The sequence below is a fragment of the Chelonia mydas genome, chromosome 14 (genome assembly GCF_015237465.2).
Source record: "Chelonia mydas isolate rCheMyd1 chromosome 14, rCheMyd1.pri.v2, whole genome shotgun sequence".
In the NCBI taxonomy this organism is placed as follows: domain Eukaryota; kingdom Metazoa; phylum Chordata; order Testudines; family Cheloniidae; genus Chelonia; species Chelonia mydas.
The window spans coordinates 36726356-36750707 of NC_051254.2; the positions used below are offsets into that span (position 1 = coordinate 36726356).

Here is a 24352-nt window from a genome sequence, read left to right on the forward strand (position 1 = left end):
AGTATAACGCTGGCAGTGGGAATAGCTAGAGGCAGAGCACCCCTGTGCATGTTCTGCTTTCTACCAGTGGAAAAATGACTCCTATGAGTTTGCAATACTTTCATATAAATCTTCTACCTTGTAACCACCTCTCCTGTTATTCACTTGCAGTGGCACATCGTGCAGAGAAAGGTGAGGTCCCTTTGTTCATTGCAATGGGAGGGGAGGGGGAATCTCAAACTTTGCAACAAGTTTCATAGACCCCCGAGGCAGGTATTGAGAGCTCTCACTATGAACTAAAAGTCAATATGGTTTGTGTGGTGCACGGAGAAGCTCTGCCTCTCGTCCCTCACACTCAGGACACGGAATGAACAGACCCAAACCCCACTCCCTGAACTCCCATGGGTTTATTGCTCCCACACAGCCAGGGGAGGGAGCGGGTTTGGCTCACTCTGCCCTCTGTGTAGCCAGCACTGTGCCCATGCTGTGAGCTGGCTGTAGTCGTTAACACCCCCGGTGTGACCTGCCAGGCAGAAGGTGGCCAGGGACATGGTGGCTGATGATGTCATCGTGCTGCTCCCTACAGTGTCACTCTGCCCATTTGGTCTCCTGTGCTATTGGCTGCGGGCTCCAGCCCCCTCCCACCCAGTCCCGTCACCCCAATGATCGACTAATCTGCCCCCAGAGCTGAGCTGCATTAAACAATAATAGGAACTTCACCATAAACATGAGGGAATGAAATCTCACCCCTCCCCCTTTTCTCCCCCTTAGAGAGGCTGCAATGTGACCCGGAGAGCGAGAAAGGTCAGTGTCTGGGGCCAGTGGGGTGGCGTAAAGATTATATGAGAATGTTTCCCAAAAACCTGGCGGATCAGTAAACGCGAGATTACCAGGCGGACGAGACGTTTGGAACGAAGCCGAAGGGAGGCTGCGACTTGGGCTTTGTCTGCACTACGCACCTTTTAGCGACACAACCGTGCCCCTACAGCCGTGCCACTGAGAGGTGCGCAGTGTAGCCGCTGTTTGTCAAAGGGCGAGAGCCCTGCCGCTGATACAATCTTCCACCCCCAACAAAGAGAAGTAGCTTTGGTGGTAAACAAAGAGCTGCTCACGCCGGTGCTTTTTGCTGGCAAAACTTATGTCTTTTGCGTGTGTGTTTTTTTAAGAACTCTGAACAACAAAGGCTTTGTCATTGAGTTGCCAGTGTAGACAAAGCTTCATTGTAAAGATCGTCACAGGACGGGGATTCCCTCCATCGTCCCTGGGGACCCGGCTGTGCCTGGAGGCCCAAGGGAAGAGATGGCTCAGGCTGCAGCTATGCCTGAAGTGGGGACACTGCAGAGCAATGGGGAGACGGGTGGGAAATGAGCAGAACCCCCCATTTCAGCAGGGGTTGTGGGGGGAAGGTATTTCCACAGAGACGATTCCGATGGGGTGGAAGGGGGTACACGTGTGTGATGTAGAAAGTACAAAACACACGAGGGATGGAACAATGACAAATAACATGCTAGTGTTTGAATGGGTGATGGAGAATGTCTCCAAATTGTCACCAGAGACCAAGCAGTGAAGTCAGGGCTGCTTGCCATGACCCAGACGGGCTCTGAAGGGGAAGGGGCCAATTGTCCCAATACCCCATAGAAGTTACCGACACAGGAGCCTGAGCCCAGGCCCTGAGTAGGCCTAGACCGTCCAGGCCAGGGTCATTGCTGGGGATTGGTCCACATGTCCAGTGTTTTACAGAATCCCTCACATGGGATCTGCCACCCTTGTCCTGGCCTTTCACAGCCATGTAACATGAGAAGGGGCAGGATTTCACCCTCAGTGACCATGTGTGTGTGAGTGTGTGTCTGTGTGTATTTGTTCTGATATCAAGGAGACATTTGGTACTGGAGGGGAAAGAGGGGAAATGTATCTCCTTTCTCCCCGCCCTATTTTAGCATACAAAGAGGTCTTGCTGTATTTGGATGGAGGTAGGAGCTGGCTTGAATTCACTGTTCCTCACCAAAACAACCTTTGAAGACAGGTAGCTGCCCCACTGCCCCTCTCCCCAGTATCTGTCCTTGAATCCAGCTATGAGGCAGAAGCACAGAAGTTGGATGTTTCTGCTAAAATGATCAGCAGTGAGATAATTGCAAATGGTGACATTTAAATGATCATCGAATAAGTTTTAGTGTCACCATCCCAAGCCCACTGTGATGAGTGTGAGCAGCAAACAGCGCTGCCTGCAGACTCAGGCAGATCGCACTGGGCTGGTGCACTGCTTACACCCAGGTCACTTGCTCAATGCTACCTTCATGCCCAGAAAGGCTGGACTCTTATTAGTACACGGAGTGGAGATTTTCACCCCCATCTCAACCTCATTATGTTAGCAAAAGGACCAGAGCAGCATAAAAGGGCTCCAGAAGGCCTGGATCCAGCTGTGGGAGGATTCCTTCAGTGCAGGCAGCGCAGAGAACATCTGCAGGCTGCCCTCTGAGGACCAACTCACAAGCCCTATTGTAGCGGTGTAGGGGAGATGGGCCTGGGAACAAAAGGGGTGTGTCAGGGCGGGGCCACTGCGCACAGTGCCACAGAGATTCTGGGCCATGCTGCTGCCCATATGCACCCAGGGAAAGGCTGCTGTAACTAAAGGCAGAAGCTAAACCGGAAAAACTCACTCCCAATACGGAGTAACAGAGTGGACATGGGGCGTTATACCCGTGTAAGAAGAGCAGTTTAAATTCCCACCTTACCATGTACTGGTGAAACCTTCCCATGTTGACAAGCCCTGAGTTACAGCGGGGGCTGCTTTGGCATCCAGAGCACCCAGGATCAAGGGGATGCAGGGTTTGTGGTAAAAGCCACAGTCACCCTCACGTGTGCCTGGGCTGCAGGTTTTGTACACAGAATCTCAACCTGAGAGTTTAAACCATAAATCACAATGATGTGGCATGTCTTTAACTAGAGCAGTGGTTCTTAACCTGGGGTGCGAGATGCCCTTTCCAGGGGTGCGAGACATGACAGATTTTTTTAGAAGGTAAATTATCGAAAACACAAATTAAGCACAGGCATGTAAGTACAACTGCTTTGTTTCATCAAACCTATGTTCATATGTATACCATTCTCTTTCTTTCATTCTATAGTTATGATATATCTAGGTTTAAAGAACTGACCTGCTTCAACAATTTTTGATAAGGGGTGCGAGAACATATTGAGGACCAAAGGGGTGCGGGCTGCAGTAAAGGTTAGGAGCCACTGAACTAGAGGGTCACACACTTTGTTGCTTACATAGGACCAGTGGTGCATCCAACTGGGCTCCTCAAACCCACCCCGCACCTTCAAATGCGTCCCTCCCCCTCAACTCTGGCCATAACCCTACTGACAGTTGTGAAAAGTGGAAAACTGTAAAAACTGATTTCCCATAAAATCAGGCTTTTCTGATTTTCACCCAGATCAACAGAGTTCTGACCAGAGTGGAGATGGGAGGGACATGGTGGCTGATTATTTCATCGTGCTGCTTGCTACACTGTCACTCCGCCCATTTGCTCTCCTGTTCTGATTGGCTGTGGGCTCCACCCCCCTCCCACCCAGTCCCGTTACCCCAATGATCGACTAATCTGCTCCCATGGCGAGTTCCCTCAAATCCCTCCTGACCCCCATCAGTGTTTGGCTTGTGCCGTGAAGCAGGAGGGGGTTTCTCTCCCTTCCAGAATGCTTGTGTCTTTGAAAATTATCACAACTCTGCATATTTGCATTTCTCTGTCAGTGCCTGGGCCTTTCTGAATCCTTTGCCCATTTGGGGTTTTTCTTTGCTTTTTTTAACTCTACTCAGTGTAAAACTGCATGCTCTCATTAGCCATATAAATGTCCTTTCAATTTTTTTTCTGTTAAAACTCTTGTCCTCAATGCTATCTTGTGGGAAGGAGGTTCACAGGCTAATTATGCATCATGTAAACAATAGTATTTCCTCTTATAGTTTGACATTTGCTACCTTTCAATTTAGTTGAGTATCCTCTTGTTCTTGTTCAGTAACTCCTCATTTAACGTTATAGTTATGTTCCTGAAAAATGTGACTTTAAGCGAAATGATGTTAAGCGAATCCAATTTCCCCATAAGAATTAATGTAAATAGGGGGGTTAGGTTCCAGGGAAATTTTTTTCACCAGACAAAAAACTATATATTATATAGATATACACACAGTATACTTTTTAAACAAACAATTTAATACTGTTCACAGCTATGATGATTGTGAGGCTTGGTTGAGGTGGTGAAGTTAGAGAGTGGAAGAGGAAGGGATATTTCCCAGGGGATGCCTTGCTGCTAAATGATGAACTAGCACTCTGCTGAGCCCTCAAGGGTTAACACATTGTTGTTAATGTAGCCTCTCACACAAGGCAGCATGAACACGAGGGAGGGGAGACAGCATAGCAGAGACAGACACACACCTTGTGTGTGGGAGAGAGAGAGATGCACACTGCCCCTTTAAGTATGCTGATCCACTCTTAAGTGCACTGTCTTTTTAAGTGGATCAGGAAGTTGACACAGCAACTGCTGCCCCAAGCTCTCTCTATCTCTCTCCCTCTGTGTCCCCTCCCTGCTCTATATGGAGAAGGCATAAGCAGGGTGCAGGAGCAGGGGGGAGGGGGATACCCTGACATTAGCCCCCGCCTTTCCCCCCTGCACAGCAAGCAGGAGTCTCTGGGAGCAGCTCCAAGGCAGAGGGCAGGAGCAGCACATGGCAGTGGGGACAGCAGCACAGGAACTTAGGGGAGCCGATAGGGGGGCTGCCGGTCCACCCTGGTTACAAGCCCCCACCAGCTAGCTGCAATGGGCTGCTCTTCCTGCAAGCAGGTTTCAGAGTAACAGCCGTGTTAGTCTGTATTCACAAAAAGAAAAGGAGTACTTGTGGCACCTTAGAGACTAACCAATTTATTTGAGCATAAGCTTTCGTGAGCTACAGCTCACTTCATCGGATGCATTTAGTGGAAAATACAGAAGATGTTTTTATACACAGAAACCATGAAAAAATGGGGTGGGGAGAAAACCTGGATTTGTGCTGGAAATGGCCCACCTTGATTATCATACACATTGTAAGGAGAGTGATCACTTTACATAAGCTATTACCAGCAGCAGAGTGGGGTGGGGGGAGAGAAAACCTTTTGTAGTGATAAACACCCATTTTTTCATGGTCTGTGTGTATAAAAACATCTTCTGTATTTTCCACAGTATGCATCCGATGAAGTGAGCTGTAGCTCACGAAAGCTTATGCTCAAATAAATTGGTTAGTCTCTAAGGTGCCACAAGTACTCCTTTTCTTCCTGCAAGCAGTGGACAAAGCAGGTGGCTGCCAGATGACGTTAGAAGGGAGCATTGCACAACTTTAAACGAGCGTGAGCATGTTTCCTAACTGATCAGCAACCTAACAACATTAACTAGGACAACTTTAAGTTAGGAAAAAGAAAAGGAGGACTTGTGGCACCTTAGAGACTAACAAATTTATTTGAGCATAAACTTTCGTGAGCTACAGCTCACTTCATTGGATACATTCAGTGGAAAATACAGTGGGGAGTTACTGTATTAGGAGCGAAGGTAGGTCTGAGAACCCAATTTCTCTCTCACTCACCGTTTCTTATCTAAACTAAAATGTCCTATCTCTTTCAATCACGTTTTTATATGGCTTTGCCTTCAGGGCTAATCATTATTATTGCTCCTCTCTGTAATATTCTTTCTGAAATAGGGTGATCCCCTCCAGCGGGCGGTGGTAGCTTTGGAACACTTATGCCTGTGTAATTTATGCTGTTCAGGGGGTGGAATATTCACACCTCTGAGTGACATAAGTTTTGCAAACATAAGTGGTAGTGTAGACAGCCTTCGTTTCCTTAACAACCTTTTCTGAGGAACTTTTTCAAAGACTTTTTGAAAGTCCACATCAGTTATGTCATTAGGTTCTCCTTTGTGCCACAACGTACTGACAGACTCAGTGACATTGAATAGATTAGTGAAACACAAGCCTAGTCTACTCTAGGAATTTATATTGGTATAGCTACGTTTTTCAGGAGTGTGAATCCACCAAGCTAACCCCTGGTGTAGACAGTGCTAGGCTGATGGAAGAATCAACCTAGCTACTGACTTTGGGGGAGGTGGATGACCTATGACGATGGGAGAATCCCTCCCCTCACCGTAGGTAGTGTCTAGGCTGAAGCCCCACAGCAGCCGTGGTGCAGCTGCACTGCTGTAGGGGTTTAAGTGTAGACAAGCCCACAGTTTTCTTTTCCAGCTGTGCTAGTTGGACTTTTTGCTATCATTCTCATAGAGCTGATTTAGAATTCTGTTTTAGTTATTGTTTCAGCTAGTTTATTTGGTGTAAGCAGGGAAATGGTCCCACTACTGTGCGGAACTTTTCTGACTTATACACTACCCTGGTGAAGTGGGCTAGCGAAAGCATTTGAGTCCTCACTCCCACTCCCTTTACCCAGAGGCCTGCCTGACCTAGAGGGCTCCCCTTCCACTCTCCTGTGTGGCAGAGTCCTCGTAACCCCAGCAAGGCTGGGCCCAGGATTCCTGAGGGGCTCAACCCCCAACCTTGGCGTGGTCACTTAGGGCAGGGGCTAGGGTGTCCCCATTCCGGGGTGCTCTCTCTGCACTGGTTACTTCCCTGACCCACTGATCATTACATACAGTTCAAAGCAAATACAATTTATGAAACAGCAAACAATTTAAAAAAATAAGGAAACAATGGGAAAGGTGAAAGAGCGAGGTGACATGTTTTCCTGTGGCACAGGGACATCACAATCAGCATCTCTGGAATGTCAGGGAAGTTCAGTCTGTTCCTCACAAGTCCCAGGCCCCTTCTCAGGCCCTGGCTGTGTTGCAGGGATGCTGCGGGTCAGACACTTGCTCTGGTGGTGGCCACACACTCTTAGGCTCTAGGTGGCAGGACCCTTCTTCCCAGGGTTGCTCCCGCCCCATCGGGGTTACCATCACCCTCCAAGTCTGGCCTGCAAGGCGTCTTGGCTGGGGGTGTCTACCTGCACTGGGCCCGCTGCCCAGGGTCCCCCTCACTCTCTCCAGCTACTCACCACACCCGGCTCCGGACGGCTCCAGCCCCAGCCCCACCACTCTGCCTCAGCTCCAGCCCCAGCCCCACCACTCTGCCTCAGCACTGCTGCTGCTGCTGCTGCTCTGCCTCCAGCTCCCTGGGCTGCTTCTCTGGCCCCCCTGGCTCTGGTTGCTGCAGCTCTGCTCCCAGGACAGGTCTGCTCAGAAGGCTGCTTCTGTGACTCTGCTCCCAGCGCTGACCTGCTTCCTGGGCTGCTTTTCTGGCCCCTCTGGATCTGGCCCAGCTCTGCTCCCCAGCTCAGCTCGGGACCCTGCTTTCTCCTTAGCTGGGCCCCACTCTGCCTGACCCAGGCAATTGCAGCTCACATGGAGGACAGGACCCACCCGGGCCTCCTGACTCCCTGATTAGCCTGCCCACCCTGTCAACCAAGCTGATCTGGAGCATTGGCCTCTCCCCATTGTTCCTGGGGACTGTCAGTCTCATGGTCCTGATTTCCCATCGACCCTTCCCCTTTCTTTTAGTACCAGGGAGCTAGCCAACCAAAAACCCTCACTGAGTGTTAGTAAGAGTCCCCTTACATAGGCACTGAGCGAAGGCTCACTGGGCTGTAATTCTCAGAACTATGCCTGCCAAATTTTTAAAGCTGGGTACAACATTCCCAACCCTCTGACTGTCCAGAATAGTAGCTGATTTTAATGAGAGATGCGTATTATTGTTAACAGCTCAGCCATATCGCTCTGACGTCATTTCAGAACACTTGGGCGTTTGCCCCCTGGCAGGGATCCACGCTGCTCTTGGTGGCTGCTGGCTCTTATCAGTTGGCTCTTATCAGTTGTTCCAATATCTCATCTTCACACCTCAATCCCTGATATTCATTTCATGAACAGAGCAGCTCCAGGGCAGGTCTCTCCCTAACATTCTCTGTGGTGAAAACGGATGCAAAGAAATCAGTCAGTCTCTCAGCATTGTCCCTACCCTCCTCAATTGCTCCCTTTCCCCCCTGTGGATCCAGGGAACCCATTGATTCTCTCACAGGCTTCCTGAATCTGATGGACTGAAATAATTCCCTGGTATTTGTTTTATATCTCTGGCCGTTCACTCGGCTGATTCCATTTTAGCCTCCTAATTCCCATCATGCACTTCACCCATTGTACTTTATGCTCCTTTCTACTGGCTTCACAGGGTTAATATTTCCACTTGCTGAGGGGTCCCTGTTTGGCTCTAACAACCTCTTGCGCCTGGCCGGGTGGGGTTACAATATTTCTCCCCTTGCGAACTCCTTTGCTGCTCAGGCAGTGCCAGGCTCTGGTTGCTGACGTAGCCTCCCGGCTGAGTCTAAGGATTTTAATTTCCTTGCTTTGAAGTCTTTTTGACTCACTTCTCTTCTGCAAGGTAATGTGATATTAGGGTGACCAGACAGCAAGTGTGAAAAATCGGGATAGGGGATGGGGGGCTAATAGGCGCCTATATAAGACAAAGCCCTAAATATCGGGACTGTCCCTATAAAATCGGGACATCTGGTCACTCTATGTGGTATTGACTCATTTCTCTTTGTTTTATTTTTAGACAAACTCCAGGCTGAGCTCAGTTAGTTCCATTCTCCCCAGTATCACCCTTGTCTCACACTGTCTCCTGTTCAGTGTGTCGGTGATCAGGGGAGTTCTCACCCCTCTCTCTGTGTTTGGTTGCAGGGTGGAGAAGCGCCCAGATCTACTCAGGTACTGTACATAGCGTTGATATTTTATCCATGGTGAGACCCACCTCCCCCAGGAGCTCTGTGCTCCTTTCCCTGCACAGAGCATTTTCCTATGACATTCAATAGGTTCGAGAAAGCAATGTCACTGGGGGCAGATGGAAAGGGACAGGCGACACCCCAGGTTTATTGCAGAGCAGGGACATGCTGCCTTTGGGAAAGGGCTGATTGGTGAGGGAATACTGCTCCCTGGTGTCACCTTTCCAGGGCAGTACCTGGAATCTGCAGAACAGACTTTCTTATCTGTCCATCATTTGCATTGAACTTCTCAGCTCTCTCTTCCCAGCAGCAGGGTTTCTATGCTCAGACCAGGCTTTAGCCCACAATTTCCTTCTAGCGTAACAGGACCATACAGGAGCTGTTCAGTGTCCCCCTGGATTTGGGGGGAGGAAAACCCTCTCCCCACTGGAAGGGCAGACGGGTTTTTATAACCAGCTTGTGACACTCCCCTGATCCAGTTACAACCAATTGTGCCCACTTGGCAGCTTTTCTGCCTCACAGCTGGGGCTGAGCTGTGTGTGTGTTTGCTCCCAGCCTGCTGCCTGACCCTGTGTGTGCCCTGGTGCCTGCTGGGGGAGTCTGGGCAGCTCCAGCAGGGATCAGAGAGCCCAGGGGCCATGCACACACATTGCAGCACCACTGGCCCAGGGGTCCATGCACTCCAGGGTATCCTACTACACAGAGCTGGGAGGGAGGGGGGCATCCAAGGCAGTTACACAAACACCGCTGGGGGTCCTGTTAGGGTCGCCACCTCTGAGGTACAACAAAACAGGAAATCTGCCTGCTTCATGGACACCACCTGTCCCCTCACCCGGGCACCGTCTCCCCATCCGAATCCCGGGAGAGGGCACCAGCCACCACAGGCTCCTGCTCCTGGACTGCCCCGAGTACCAACCTCACCGAGCAGGACATGGCGCCAGATCTACCCCGCTGCCCCCGGCAGTGACCCCCGCAGCCGGTACCTGCACAGTGGTGACTGGGCCCTGCTGGCCCTGAGCTCCCGATCTCACTCACTGCTCCGAGCTGCCCCGTCTCTGCAGCTCCCAGGCACTCTGGACCCAGAGCTCCCTTTGCGTAGGCACGGTCACCCCGCAGCTCCCCCACTGCAGCCACTGACACACCTGGGACTCGTCACGGCCTGGGCAGACTCACGGATTTCCCAGGAGAGTGACATGGACAAAGGGACAATCCTGGGAAAACCTGGACAGGTCGGGTTGCCAACTTTCTAATCTCACAAAACCGAACACCCCTTCCCTGCCGCGGCCCTGAGGCTCTGCCCTTCCCCCTCTCCGGGGCCCCGCCCTCGCTCACTCTGTCCCCTCTCCCGCCATCGCTCACTCTCCCCCACCCTCACTCACTTTCACCGGGCTGGGGCAGGGGTTTGGGGTGTGGGAGGGGGATGAGGGCTCCGGCTGGCGGTGTGGACTCTGGGGTGGGGCCAGAGATGAGGGATTTGGGGTACAGAAGAGGGCTCCAGGATGGGGCAGGGAATTAGGGTGCGGGGGGGGTATGGGCTCTGGGCTGGGGGTGTGGGCTCCAGGTAGGGCCAGAAATAAGGGGTTCAGGGTGTGGGAGACGGTTCCGGGCTGGGGCAGGGGGTTGGGTGCAGGTGTGGTGAGGACTCCAGCTGGGAGTGCTGGCTTTGGGGTGGGGCCGGGGATGAGGGGTTTGGGTTGAAGGAAAGGGCTCCGGGCTGGGGCCGAGGGGTTCAGAGTGAGGGAGGGGTGCGGGCTCTGGGGTGGGGCTGGGGATGAGGAGTTTGTGATGAAGGACGGAGGCCTGGCAACCCTATGGACAGGTGCCAACCCTAGGTCCTGTCCGCATGGCCCAGTAACACCCTGCTGAGCTGGGTACAGGCAGCCACATGCCAGCCCGGGCCCCTGGCAGGGACGCTGAGCTGCTATGGTCACTAACAGTGTTAACTCTGCCACGTGCCTCACACTACGCCCCAGGAACAGCTGTAACCTAGACTCATGGCACTGCAGGGCTGGAAGGGACCTCGAGAGGTCACCTAGCCCAGCCCCTGGTGCTGGGGCAGGGCCTAGACCATCTCTGGCAGGGGTTTGTCCAATCTGTTCTTACAAACCTCCAGTGACGGGGATCCCGCAGCCTCCCTTGGACCCGGTCCAGAGCTTCACTGCCCTGAGACTTAGAAAGTGTTTCCTCATCTCCAGCCTCAGTCTCCCTTGCTGCAGCTTGCACCCATTGTTCCTTGGACAGGCCCTCGCCCTGCCTGCTGTGGGCACCGGGGGTGTCACCAGGTGTGAGCATCGCTGTTATCGCACTGAATGGCTGGGGCCGCTGGGCTGGCTCAGGGGGGCAGTGAGGGCAGCTGGGGCCTTTCACTCCCCAGTCACCGATCTCAGCCCAGGCTCAGAGTCCAGTTCCCAGCGAACAGGAGCTCATGTCGTAATTCTCGTTAACGGCAGCCTGACCGGCCACCTCCGCAGGGAGGCCAAGGCCTGAAGGGGCCGCAGGGACGGTTCCTCCCCAGGGAGAGGCTCCACCAGGTGTCAGGGCTGAGCCATGTTGGCAGGACAGGGCGGGGCTCACACGGCTGCTGTGATGTCGTCGTACCCTCGATACCCAGAGCTCCAGCAGGAGGGGTGTAAACCCCACTTGTACCCCCAGCACTGAACTCACTGACACTCACTGACACTGCCCCAAGGCCCCCGCAAATGACACTGGAAGAGAGGGGCCAGGAGACCGTGACCCCATCACTTTTACTGATAGGAGGGCCAGGTTTCCCACTTTCTACCGGCTGTAAGGGTGAGCAATGGGGGGCGGGAGGGGGCAGAGAGGAGCGACCATGGGGGCAGGGTGTTGGGGGGGAAGAGGCGCTGCGGGGGTGGAGCCTTTGGGAGAAGGGGCGGTGTGGGGGCGGGGTCTTGAGAAGAGGCCGTGTGAGGGCAGTGGCTCGGGGAGAAGGGGCTGTGTGAGGGCAGGGGCTCGGGGAGAAGGGGCTGTGTGAGGGCAGGGGTTCGTGGAGAAGGGGTGGTGCGGGGGCAGGAGCTCCAGGAGAAGGACCCACACGGGAAGGCGGGGCCATGGTTCAGGCTCCGGAGGCCCCTCTACTTTTCGGGAGTTTCCATCACTCCTGGGGAGAGTACCATCCCGGATCCTGATCCACAGGCACATCTGTGTATTTGCCGGGTGCACAGAGCTCTCCAGGTGGAGACACTTTCTCCCTGACCCAGGAATCGGTGCTGGGAGGCCCCACTGCCCAGAAGGCCAAGGGCTCTCGCTCCCCCGCCCTGGGGGTGAAGGGAGGGGCCCTGGGGCTGCTGTTCCCTGTCCCAGAAATGGGGTTAAGGGGACGTGGACACAGACAATGTCCCCGCTTGCGCTGTGAGGGGCAGACCTGGCTCCACGCTGGGCTTCAGAGCCTGAGCTCCAGCCTGAGCCTGAACGTCTAGGCGGGTATTTTTAGTGCCAAAGAGGGAGCCCCACAAGCCTGAATCTGTCCACCCCGTTCGGGGACTCGCTGCCACGGGCTGTGTCCATGAACCCAGAGTGTGTCCAGAGTCTGGGTCTGAAAGTTCCCAGCGCGTCTGATCCAGGGCTGGTTAATGAGAGCGAGGGGGGTGGCTGGCGCAGTCGTTAGATGGAGACACCGGAGCCCCTGGGGCTCTGGGACGGTCTCTGTGACCATTATCTGCTCTGGGAGACACCCAGGTGCAGCTGCAGAGGGTCTGTGCCGCTAGCATCACCCATGGGACAATCGCTCTGGGCAGAGTTCAGGCTGATTTGTGGGGTCTCCATTTTCAGCCTGATTTTGGGGGTGAGATCACGGGCTCAGGGGGAATTTTTTTACCCAGGGCAAATTAAATAGCAGCTCTGGAGTGTTTCATAGCTGATGTCCTGAGTCTGACCTGCCCGTAACTTTGCGTTTCTGGGGATGTTGAGAGTCACTCACTGCAAGTCACTGGGATTTGGGCTCCTCAGTTGCTCAGACAGGTTTACAGTGAAGCTGGGTGAAATGTTTTGGACAAATAGTTTATTTGCTGCAAAATTATATTTCGGGTTGACAGAAACTATTCGTGAATCCATGTCGAGTTTGCTGACGAGTTTCAATGAACAGAAAGGTGCCACCGCTTCCCTTCCAGCCTTTAGCCCCGTGGCTGAGCCCTCAGCGGGGAGCCCCCAGTTCAATACCGCCGTGGGACGCCATGAGGGCTTGAACTGCTGGGCTCTGGGGGTCTGATGACGTCCCCGTGTCTAAACACTGCCCTGAGCACTGAGCCAGAGCGTGGGAGTGAGACTGACTCTGCAGCCCAGTGTGTCAGGCCCCGACCTGGGAGACCCAGAGTCCAGCTCCTCTGCTCCAGTCACCCTGTAATTATTGTTCCATAACCCCAGTGACGGGTTACCAGTGTCTCAGGCCATGTCTGCCGGGGTTTCCTTGCAGCAGTGCAAACCCCAAACATCCTCTGCACCCTGGAGCCCACCCATCACTTCACACCCCCGCTATGTCCTGGCATCCACCTCTCCCCTCTCCCTCCTCTGCTGCTATGTCTCCCACCCCTTCCCTCACCCCCATCTGCTTCCCTGGTGCCTGCCACTTCCCTCACCCCCTCTGCCCCCTGATGGTCGTCCCACCCCTCACCCTCTTCTGCTGTCCTGGCTTCTGCCCTTCTTACTCCCCTCAGCCCTCCTGGCACCTGCCTCTCTCTCCACCCTCTCTGACCCCTGGCACGCACCCTTCCCTCACACCCCTATGCCCACCCCTCCTCTAGCCCCACTCTGACCCGCTGGCACCTGCCTCTCCCCACTGCTGTCTCCTAACACCTCCCTCTATGCACCTGCCCCTGCCTCTCTCCTCGCCCCTCTCTGCCCCCTGGTGCTTGTCCCTCCCCTCCTCTGCCCTCCCTGTGTCTGCCCTTCTGCTCAACCCCCTCAACCCTCTATCCCTGCCCCCTCTGCTCCTGTCATCTGCCCCTCCCCTTTCCTCTCCCAGCATCAGCCTCTCCCCTCCCCAGCCCCCACGGACACCTTCCCACCCCTCCCCCGCTCCTCCTGCCCTTTCCCCCCATTGTCTCCTCACAGGAAGAGGGGCCCTGACTCCCCTCAGGCGACAAACCCCCCCAGTGATTAACGGGGACGCAGGTTAATTTCCCTTCGATCCCAGTGACCAGCCCCTGCCCCCGGCCCTGACTCTGTGACTCTCTCCCCAGTGGACGTGACTCTGGATCCAGACACGGCAAATCCCTGGCTCGTCCTTTCTAAGGATCGGAAACGTGTGAGACGCAGAGACAGACGCCAGGATCTGCCCGACAAGCCTGAGAGATTTGATCCTTGTCCCTGTGTCCTGGGCGCTGAGGGGTTCGCGGGCGGGAGGCGTTACTGGGAGGTGGGGGTGGGAGACAAGACGAGATGGATTCTGGGGGTTTGTAGGGAATCTGTGAGCAGGAAGGGGGAGAGCTTTCTCTCCCCTGGGAAGGGATACTGGGTCGTGTTGCTGGGGGACGGGGGATACGAGGCCCTAACCTCCCCCCAGACCCGCCTCCCCGTGAGCGTCCGGCCCCGCCGGGTGGGGATTTTCCTGGACTACGAGGCGGGAGAGGTCTCATTTTACAATGTGACTGACGGGTCCCATCTCTTCACTTTCACTGACACATTCTCTGGGACACTCCGCCCTTATTTCTATCCCGGTCTCAAGGCTGGGAGTAGAAACGCGGCTCCCCTGATCATCTGCCCGGTCCTGGCTCCGGCCGGGGGGAATCTCGGTCCCTGACAGTGACCCTGCAGCACAGACTGGACCCCCCAGCGCTGCCGTTCTTCCCACCCCCCTGTGGGGGGTAGCGGTTACTGCAGTTACTGGAGTTTTTGTGCTGACCGGACGCTGCCAGTTTCCCTTTTCCAGTGAAAAACCGGACACCTGGCAACCCCTTGCCCCGTCCCCTGCCCCAGGGGTAGCAGATGGTGGGGGATGGGGTCATTCACTCCTGCCAGAATTTTTTACCCCTGTGAAATCTCAATGTAAAATAGGAAAGAAAAAAGATTATTCTAATTTAGAAAATATTATTGTAACAAGGTGTAAATACAAGAATATTTTAATTTACATTTCAACAGTATTTCAAAATCAAGCATCTAAACATATTTTTAGAAATGGAATTATTTACATTTATTTTTTGAGTCTTCCCTCAAATCTGTATTGAAGTTTAACTTCTCTAAATAACGTCATTTGTATTTCAACTGTGGAATTTCAAGAAATCCAAAATATTTATCTTCACAAAATAAACTATTAAATTGTCAGATGGGGTTGTTCCATTACAATGTACGTGTGTCATAAACATCACAACTACACATGTGCAGCTGCTCTCTCTCTCTCTCTCCCCCTCCACCTCTCCCCCCCTCTCTTTACTGCCTTGACTGGTTCTCTCTGGGAGGCAGGGCACATACACCCACCTCCTGCACTACCCCTTTGAAAATTAATAACTTAAAAATGATAGAATTAATGAAGCAATATATTTAAATTATCTCATACAAGATTATATAATATTCTTTGAAGTTCTGTCAGCATTAATTCACTCTCTAGCTGCATATAATCGGTAATCAAGATTTGACCCTTCCTTGCTTTTTCTCACAAAACACGGTCCCCAACCTCAAATGCTGTATTCTTAGTTACAAGGGGTCGGCAACCCTGCAGAAGTGATGTGCCGAGTCTTCATTTAGTCACTCTAATTTAAGGTTTTGCGTGCCAGTCATACATTTTAACATTTTTAGGAGGTCTCTTTCTATAAGTCAATAATATATAACTAAACTATTGTTGTATGTAAAGTAAATAAGGTTTTTAAAATGTTTAAGAAGCTTCATTTAAAATTAAATTAAAATGCAGAGCCCCCCGGACCGGTGGCCAGGACCCGAACAGTCTGAGTGCCACTGAAAATCAGCTCGCCTGCTGCCTTTGGCACACGTGCCATAGGTTGCCTACCCCTGCTATATACAAAAACGTCTTTTACAATCTCATTTTTTTGGTTTATTTTTCTTTAGAAGTACTGCCAAGTACTGCCAGGCTTTCCATGTTCTTGGTTATAAGGACACAACAAATGTAGTTTGAGAAAGAAATAGAGAAGGGGTTGTATTCCTTTACTGAATCATCACAAATTAACTTAATATGCTGGCACTTAATGACACATAACATGAAATTTGGTGAAGTTTTATTGGGAGACCTTTCTTCTCGGCCATAAATCAGTCGAAAGGGGGATATTTTTGTTGTCATCTGAGGTTTAGAGGACAAAGAAAAGAAAGTTGCTCCAGGAAATTCATCACAATTCCTCTGGGTTCTGTCCACCACCTTCTGGAATGCTCTGTAAAAATAGGTTTCAGAGGAGCAGCCGTGTTAGTCTGTTTCACAAAAAGAAGAGGAGTACTGGTGGCACCTTAAAGACTAACCAATTTATTTGAGCATAAGCTTTCGTGAGTACAGCTCACTTCATTGGATGCATTTAGTGGAAATGCTCACTGTGTTTTCCACTAAATGTATCTGATGAAGTGAGCTATAGCTCACGAAAGCTTATGCTCAAATAAATTGGTTAGTCTCTAAGGTGCCACCAGTACTCCTCTTCTTTTTTCTGTAAAAATAGTGACCGATTGGTCCAATTCCTTGATATTAGCGATTGAACTTAATTTCTGGAAGAGCTGGCTGAGCAGAGTGTGATGGGAGGCACATCACATGGCATTGCTAGGACTACTTTTTGTTTTAAACGTGATGCGTTATGAACATTTTCAATGTAATCATTCAGTTTTGAAGATTTATTCACAATACGCCATCCATGGCAGAGTGCCCTAAACTTACGTTGATTATTTGAAAATAAATACCCTCACGTTATCTTGTGATGGATTCATCTGTGTTTTTATCCAGTCTGCTGCTGTCTAGGTGGCATGGTCTGCTGAAGCTCTGTGTCACACGGCCATGATTGTGTAATTGACCATATAGTGAAAATATCACCAAATGTAAACTGTTACCTCGTTATTCAATTCAGAACCTAGATCTGCCAGTATCTACTCTGCACGGCCATGTTAATATATAATTTCACATGTCTTCTTCTCCACCTCATGTGCTGTCATAGTTCTAAGTGGAAATTCTTCTACCTATTTTGAAAAATCATCTGTAGCTGTCAGTACATACTGGTATCGCTTCTGGGATACTGGATATCGCCCGATTAAATCTGCTCTCAGCAGTTCCCAGGTTATAACAACCTATGTGCAAGAACACAGGCTAGAGTTCTCATTTGGATCTTTCCTATGACATTTTTATTATAATCCCATCTATAGTAAGCAAAGTAAACATTATAATGTGGTTTCTGTAATAGTTGATGTCTGCACACAGTCAGAATCTAACTTTTGGTGTTTTTCAGAAGTAAATAAATACAGGACAAATTTCTGCAACCGAGAACTTGCATAAATACACCTTGCAGGGTCGGCGAGTTATATGGGCCCGTGGTGCTCGTGCTCCAGCAATATTCAGGGCCCGGGAGCCAGGGTCCACCAATGTTTGGGGCTGGGTCTCTGCCCCGGCCCCACCTGCTGCCCCCATGGGACTCCCCTGGAGCGCCCCCGGCCCCACCAGCCGCTCCGCGCAGTTCTCCCTCACCGGCCGCTGCTGGCTACAACACAGGGACCAGCGCGGGCGGCAGGCTGAGGTGGCCGCTGCGCCTGCGGAGGGGGGAGAGGAGGAGGTGCACATGTGATGGCAGCCCCCCCCCGGCACCTACTGGGAGACGATGCCAACTCCGAGGAGGCTTCCTGGAGTCTGGACCTGAGCAGCTGGGGCATGGGTCTGTGTTGGACTCGTGCCCCCGCCCGCAGTCACCTCTCCTGCCCCATGCTTGGCAAGGAGATGCCCCACCCCTCACCCCCAGTGATGCTATGGTGAGGGGCAGCAGCAGGGGAGGAGGTGCACACGTGACAGCAGCCCCCCCACCCACCTTCTGTCACCCACCACAAGGGAGGCGAGGGGGCTTCCTGGACCTGAGCAGCTGGGGCTTGGGTGAGTGTCGTGACACCCTGCCCTCCACCCCCCGCCCCCGCTCTGCAGTTACCACTCCTGCCCCAGGCTGGGCAAGGGGCAGCCCCATCCCCCACTGGACAACGACGAAAAGCGTTTGCTGCCTCCTGAAGAACATCGCAAAAGAAGGGGTGACATTTTGTTTTATTTTTAGAAAGTATTTGCTTTTGAGAGCTATTGATCCAAGAGTGCTGGGTTGTTTCTGTATTCAAAAGAGTATGAATAAAGTTGATATTCTTAGTTAAATACATTTTTCTTATGATGGTGATATTGTGGAACAGAAGGAAACTGTTAAACGCTTACTATTTCCAGTCCACTTTTACATTATTTAAAAAGATATAAATCGGCTTACAAGGCAGGTGTGAACGTCCCACTAGGCTCCTCTCTGCATCTTTAGGAGCCTAAATAACTTTGCAAATGTGGCACAGAGACTAAGGGGCAGATTTTAGAAGGTCTGCAGACACCTGAAGATGTAGCTTGGTATCTACCGGGATTTTCAAAAGCACTTAGGTGCCTAACTCCCATTGGAAGTGAGGTGCCCAGACACCTTTGAAAATTCCTCCAAACGACTCGGCCAGCTCACCACAGGCTGCTTCCCCCACCCAGGGTCCCACTTGGGCACTTACAATTTTTAGCCTCAACTTTTTTTTATTATTGTGTCAAATTCAGAAAATTGCAGTGGGATTTCAGAATGTTCTAGGGGAGGAGACCTAAGATCCCTCATTTTAAAGCCTCCCTCACAGCCTCCCAGAGAAGCCCAGTGGGGTCGGCTCCAGGCCTGGCTTGGGGGGATTCCCAGGTCCCCTCAGGACCAATAACTGCATGATCTGGCTCCCAGAGAAAAGCCGAGCCCAGGATCCCAGTGAGTGCAATGGGGCCAGTGAGCAACAGGGAATGTCCCGGCATTTACTGCCCGAGGGACTCATTGCCCATGGTGAGGGGTGAAACAGCCACAGGGGCCAAGAGTGAGAGCGCCAGGCCCTGCTGTACGGGCTGCTTTGTGCTGCCAACTTAGCTGTGTCAGGGAAACTGGTTCCAGCGCGATGGAGGGAGGAGTGGGGACAGGGAGTGGGGAGAGCTGGGGAAGGGCAGTCGGTAGCTGGGCCAGGGGAAAGGGAGGGAGAGCCCAGCCCCAGGGTTGTCGGAGCAAGGAGCCCAGGATGGGCGAATGGGACCTGGGAGCCCAGGAAGCTCTTCAACTATCTCCCCACCTCAGCCTCTCACCTAGCCTATACCCCACCCCATATTCTTTTATCTTTGCACCTGCCTCCATGCCTGGACGCCCACCCTGACCTATTGCCCTGGGCCTGCAGACTTCTCCTTCCATACGCCCATCAGTGAGCCCCTGAGCCCAGCCCCACTTGGGAGCACCCAAGGCAGGGACCATACAACATGCCCAGGGCACTGAGGGGGCTACAGAAATAATACGGAATAATAGTAACACCAGTAATTCTCCAGGCAGAGCAAAGGCATAAATAAAAGGCAAGAGACCAAGACCGGGTGGGGCAGGGGCCGGGGGAGGACAGAAGGGCTGAAAGAAGCGCTGGGGAAATCATGTGCAGAATGTGACGTGTCCAGTGAGCTCAGCTTCTGTTCCCCTTTGTCAGCTGCCCACACACTGATCACAATTTTCTCACATTTATTTGCTCAAATACATTTGTCAAACACATTGATTTCTGTGGGGTTAGTTATGATGGGACACACAGGTCACATGGGATTGTTTCTGTTTCTTGATTGGCTGAGGCAGGGCTCAGTAAACCGGATTGCCAGGGCTTCACCCTGGTCTCTGGGGGGTGGGGGAGGGGGAGGGAAGCATCCTCAGACCATGCTTCATCCAGACCTTATTTTGTGGGTTTTTACAGCTCTGAACTTCACAGACTGACTCCTTAGCTCCAGCTGTAGAGACTTGTGCTAAGCGCTGTAGGTCCCCACTTCAATCCCCAGTCAGTGTTGGGGTGGGTTAGACAGTTCCTGCCTGTGGGGCAGGGGATATGCTCTCCCTTCCAGCCTTCCAGCAATACACATCAGATTGGTTCATATTCTTCCCCCTCTCTCCATTGCCCCCATTTTCCCCTCCCTTCTCCTCACCTCCAGCCATTCCTTCTCTCCTGCCCTCTCCCTGACCTTCCCCCTCTTTTACTCTCCTTCAGTTTCACTTTCCTGTTTTCTCCCCCTCCTGGCTCCTCCTTTTTCTTCTTCTCCTTCTGTGGCTGGGACTAGCAGATACTTGCAGGCGGCCCCTCCCAGTGTCAGCACAAGCCCACACTGTGTAGAGCCACTGGCAGGGAGAACAGATACTCACCCAGCTGCCATGGCCGCTGCAGCTACAGCAGGGGAAATACAAGATGAAGCTATTTGCTCCATCTGCCTGGGGTATCTGACGGAGCCGGTGACTATGGCGTGTGGGCTGGGATGAGGGCAGGATGGGCAAAAGCTTCCTAAAAGTGGGGGGGCTGCTGGCACCCAAACTGTGGACCAGCCCCTGTGCCACACCTTCTCCTCGAGGTCCTGCCCCCTCAAACCGCCCCTTTCCCTGGGGCCCCCCCTCACGCCGCCTTTCTCTCTGAGCTCCCACTTCACGCCACCCCTTGCCCCCAAACCCCCCGCCCCCCACTCCCTTCTCTCCTCCATCATCCAGTCGCTCACACTTATGGCCAGTAAAAAGTGGTGGGCCCTGGTCTCCCCTGTTCCGGCACCCCTGGATGAGAGTGGGAGAGGATGAAGAACTCCTTTCAAATATAACTCCACCCACACCTCAAAAAAGCACAATTTGCCAGCAACAGCAAAACATGCACCTAACCAACCCAGGCCAGTCACACTGTGTTGTGTGTGACATTCCTGTCCTGGAGCGGTTTATGTCTTTGAAAAGGTGAACCCTGCAGGCCTGGGTGTTTCTCTGCGTAATGTGACCTCAGTGCTCCTGACGAGAGACGTTGTTTGTAAATGTTTCAGTAGCAGACATATTTATCATTCATGGACAGACAGACATTTATTCATAATTAGAACTGGTCAAAAATAGCGGGGGTGGGGAGGTTCATGAAAATTGAAGAAGAAACCACTTCCCCCGCCCGCCCCCCCATATTCTTCAAACTTATTTGCAAATGTTTTTAATGATCAAATTTTTGTTTAGTTTTGGTGGGAAAAACTCCACGTTCTCTCTCAAGTGGGCAGAGAAATCCAAAATGTTTTTTTTAAAAAGGGAACTTTTTTCAAATGATCAATGTAATCCAATGTGGCATTTTTAGTTAAAAGGTTGCATTGTACTTTTGAACCAGCTCTATTACTGTATAACAAAATGAGTTTATTTTTCATGATGCATTGTTTGGGCCAGGTTCCAAGTGGCATTTCAGTTTTTGCACAGCTCTTCTCTTCTTGCGTCTGCACCTCTCATAAGCTGTGGCCTTAATCTTGGCCCTGGAAACACTTACGTGCATGTTTAACTTTAATTACTGCTGTGAATAATTCCATTTCAATGGGACAACTCTGAGGTCGGGTTTACGCTACGGCCCTATATCGGTGTAACGACATCATTTATTTAATTTTCTTTCTTTTATATGTGAAAGGTCTTGAGAGGTTAAAGCAGGTAAAATACATGAACAGGTTGGGACAGTCCAAGTTTGTCAGTGCAAAGTGACAGCAGAGATGTGGGATCTGCTAGTTTTCCATAAGTCTCTCAGGGTTACCCAGGATAACTTTGGGGATCTCTGTCTTGCATCTGGAATGTTCCCTGAAAGTGTCCACACAGCTCAGAGCTAGAGAACCATTCCCTGGATCCATTCTTATAGCTGTCTTCCCCGGAAAGCAGTCTGGCAAGTGTTCCTGTCAGCTCATTGCTAAGTTATCCGTCAAAACACTAGAGTTTTCAGGTGCCTAAATAGCCCCTGGAATCACGGTGAACTTATCCTCCCCCCGCCCACCAAAGTGTGAAATGGTGCCCCGGAGTGCACGGGACCCTACCGTGCTTCCCCCATGGGAGCTGCATGAACAGGCAACTCTGCAAGTTATCTGCATGCCTCTGCCAGTGACCCCCATGCCTCTCCATTTCCTTGGCCACATGTATCCTGTCCCCATGCTGGCGGCTACTCCAGAAAAAGAGGGAAAGAGCTCACCACTGCGACCACCTGAGGGATGTGTTGGGTTGAGATCAGCTGATCAAAGCAGGCAATAGGGACAGAATCTGAGACCTGAAGCTCCTCGAGTGACCTCTGACCTTTCCAGACCTGCCCTTCAATCAGACACAGCGATTGTAAAGTTGAATGTGATAGTAACTAGACCCATTTTAAACCCTTCACCACACAAGACAAAGCCTGGAGGATTCATCATGAACTATTTATTTCTCCTCCCCTGGATTCCTGCAGCCACCAGCCACCTTGGAGCTTTCCCTCGTCTCTCCCAGGCTGGGCTCACTTGATTGCAGGAGCTCAGCGGAGGGTCCAGCTTTGCTCTTTCGCTTCCATTCTTCACGTCTTTGGGTGGCTGCATTGGCAACTGAGCAGCCTGATGGAAACACTGAGTCCTCTGTCTCGGCAGGCAGGCCCAGCCGCCAAAGCCAAAGGCTCCCTGAGAACAGGGGGAGGTTCGCCTGAACTCTCAGGAGTGGAGGCTGGGTCCATAGGGTAGGGTTACCATATTTGAACTTTCAAAACAGAGGACACTCCGGGGTGGGGCGGGGGGAGTGGAAGCCCTGCCCCCTATCTACTCCCTCCCACTTCCTGCCCCCTGACTGCCCCCCACAGAACTGCCAACCCATCCAACCCCCGCAGCTCCTTGTCCCCTGATCGCCCCCTCCCAGGACCCTGCCCTCTATCTAAGCCTTCCTTCTCCCTGTCTCCAACTGCCCCCTCCTTAGATCCCTCCACCCTAACTGCCCCCCTAGAACTCCACCCCCTACTTGTCCCCTGACTGCCCCACCCCCTCTCCGCACCCCCGCCCCCTGACAGACCCCCGGCTCTCCCACACCTATCCAACCACTTCCTGTCCCCTGACTGCCCCCGCAGAACCCCCGACCCATCTAATCCCCCCTGCTCCCTGCCCCTGACTCCCCCCCCGAACCTCTGCCCCGTCCAACCCCCCCCGCTCCCTGTCCCTTGACTCCCCCGACCCCTCTTCATATGCCCACCGCCTGACAGGCTCCCCCCAGAACCCCTCACCCATCCAACCCCTCCTGCTCCCTGTCTCCTGACTGTCCCTTGGGACCCCATGCCCCTTCTCCAGCCCCCCCGGCCCCCATACCCTGCTGCTCAGAGCAGTGTGTCTGGGGTGCGGAGCCAGACACAGTGCCGTGCTCCCCCGCAGAGTGCGCAGCTCCCCCTCCGCCCCCAGAGTGCTGCATTGGGAGGGAAATGCTGGACCTTTTGAGAATTTTACAAATTCCTCCTGGAGGGCGATTTAAAACCCAAAAAGCCGGACATGTCCGGGAAACTCCGGACGCACGGTAACCCGACCACAGGGACTCCAGGATCTGCAGCTGCTGCCACCTGTATGGTGAATCCTCCGGCTCATCACCAACCAGCTCTTCCCCATTCTGCCAGCCGGCCCCACGGTCTGACCGTGCAGGAGAACAGAAACCCTTTGGGACAACAGGAGAGTCTTCTCAATGCCGCACTCTTCGCATGGCTTACCGCGGTCACAGTGAAACACGACTACCCTGCCCCCAGGAGTCTCTCAAGGAGCTGCCGGCGCAGTCACTGGGCACCCACTCATAATGGTCTCGGGCAGTGGCATTGCAGAGGGAGCTGAGCAGACCATCCCTTCTGTGACTTCCTGAATTGCTGCCAGGACGGATTCTCCTCTGCACTAGGGAGAGTCCCTGAGGACAAGCAGCTGTGATGGGGGAGGGGGCAAGACGAGCACTCCCCCTGAGCCCTTGACTAGCAGGCAAGCTGGACTCTGGGAGCCAAGGCATCGGTGTGTCTTGCTGGGAGAGCAGAGCTGGAGAGCAGAAAAGGGCATTGGAGGAATTGTAGAAAAGTCAGTGTCATGGCTGGGTCATGGGCAGCCAGACCTAGTGGTCAGAGGCAGAGTCCACACTCACAAGACAGGAGTCGAGAGTCAGCTGGGTCAGGACACAGGAAGAGCAGAAGCAAAAGACCAAATTGTGTTCAGAACCTCAAATCAGGTGAGTCACCCTGAGTCCGGATGCCAGGAAATCAAGCCTGGGGAGTGGGAGCAGGAACACCAACATACAGTCCAGAGCCGGGGAGGAGCTCAGCTGTTCAGACAGCTTCTTATTCCTGCTGCTGGTTTAAGGAGGTCCTGGGGGCCGATTAGCTGCTCTGGGACTCTGCCAATAGGAGCCTCAAACTGGGTCTGGACTTCGTCAGTCCTAGCTAAGCAGTTTTTCGTAGGCTTCCAGGTGGCTTGCTGGAGGGTGGCTGCTCCCAGGAACCCTGCAGACCCGGGTTAATGACCCATGGGTCAGGACAGTGAGTGATCTCTCCCTGCTCAAACCTCCTGCACAAAACAGTCTCCAGGATCCCGGATGCATCCTCTGAGAAGAAAAAAACACAGTCATGAGGACAAATAGGCTATTGAAGAGGAGCCCCCTCTTTGTTGCAACAGCCCCAAGTGG

At 52.6% G+C, this 24352-nt stretch overlaps 2 protein-coding genes and 1 long non-coding RNA gene across 3 annotated transcripts in view; 2 read left to right on the forward strand and 1 right to left on the reverse strand.

The window, feature by feature from the left end:
• The window catches only part of LOC102936186 (butyrophilin-like protein 2), a 1677894-nt gene that overhangs the window by 669099 nt on the left and 984443 nt on the right, over positions 1-24352 (reverse strand).
• LOC114020220 (butyrophilin subfamily 1 member A1) overlaps positions 1-24352 on the forward strand; it is a 1361724-nt gene that overhangs the window by 444854 nt on the left and 892518 nt on the right. The window contains 2 exon segments of the mRNA XM_043528139.1: positions 8585-8605; positions 8710-8736. Coding sequence (XP_043384074.1) covers positions 8585-8605; positions 8710-8736 — 48 coding nt within the window.
• Positions 15781-16602, forward strand: LOC119567739. Its single transcript, XR_005227731.2, has 2 exons — positions 15781-16093; positions 16358-16602. It is a non-coding gene; the product is annotated as an uncharacterized LOC119567739 (long non-coding RNA).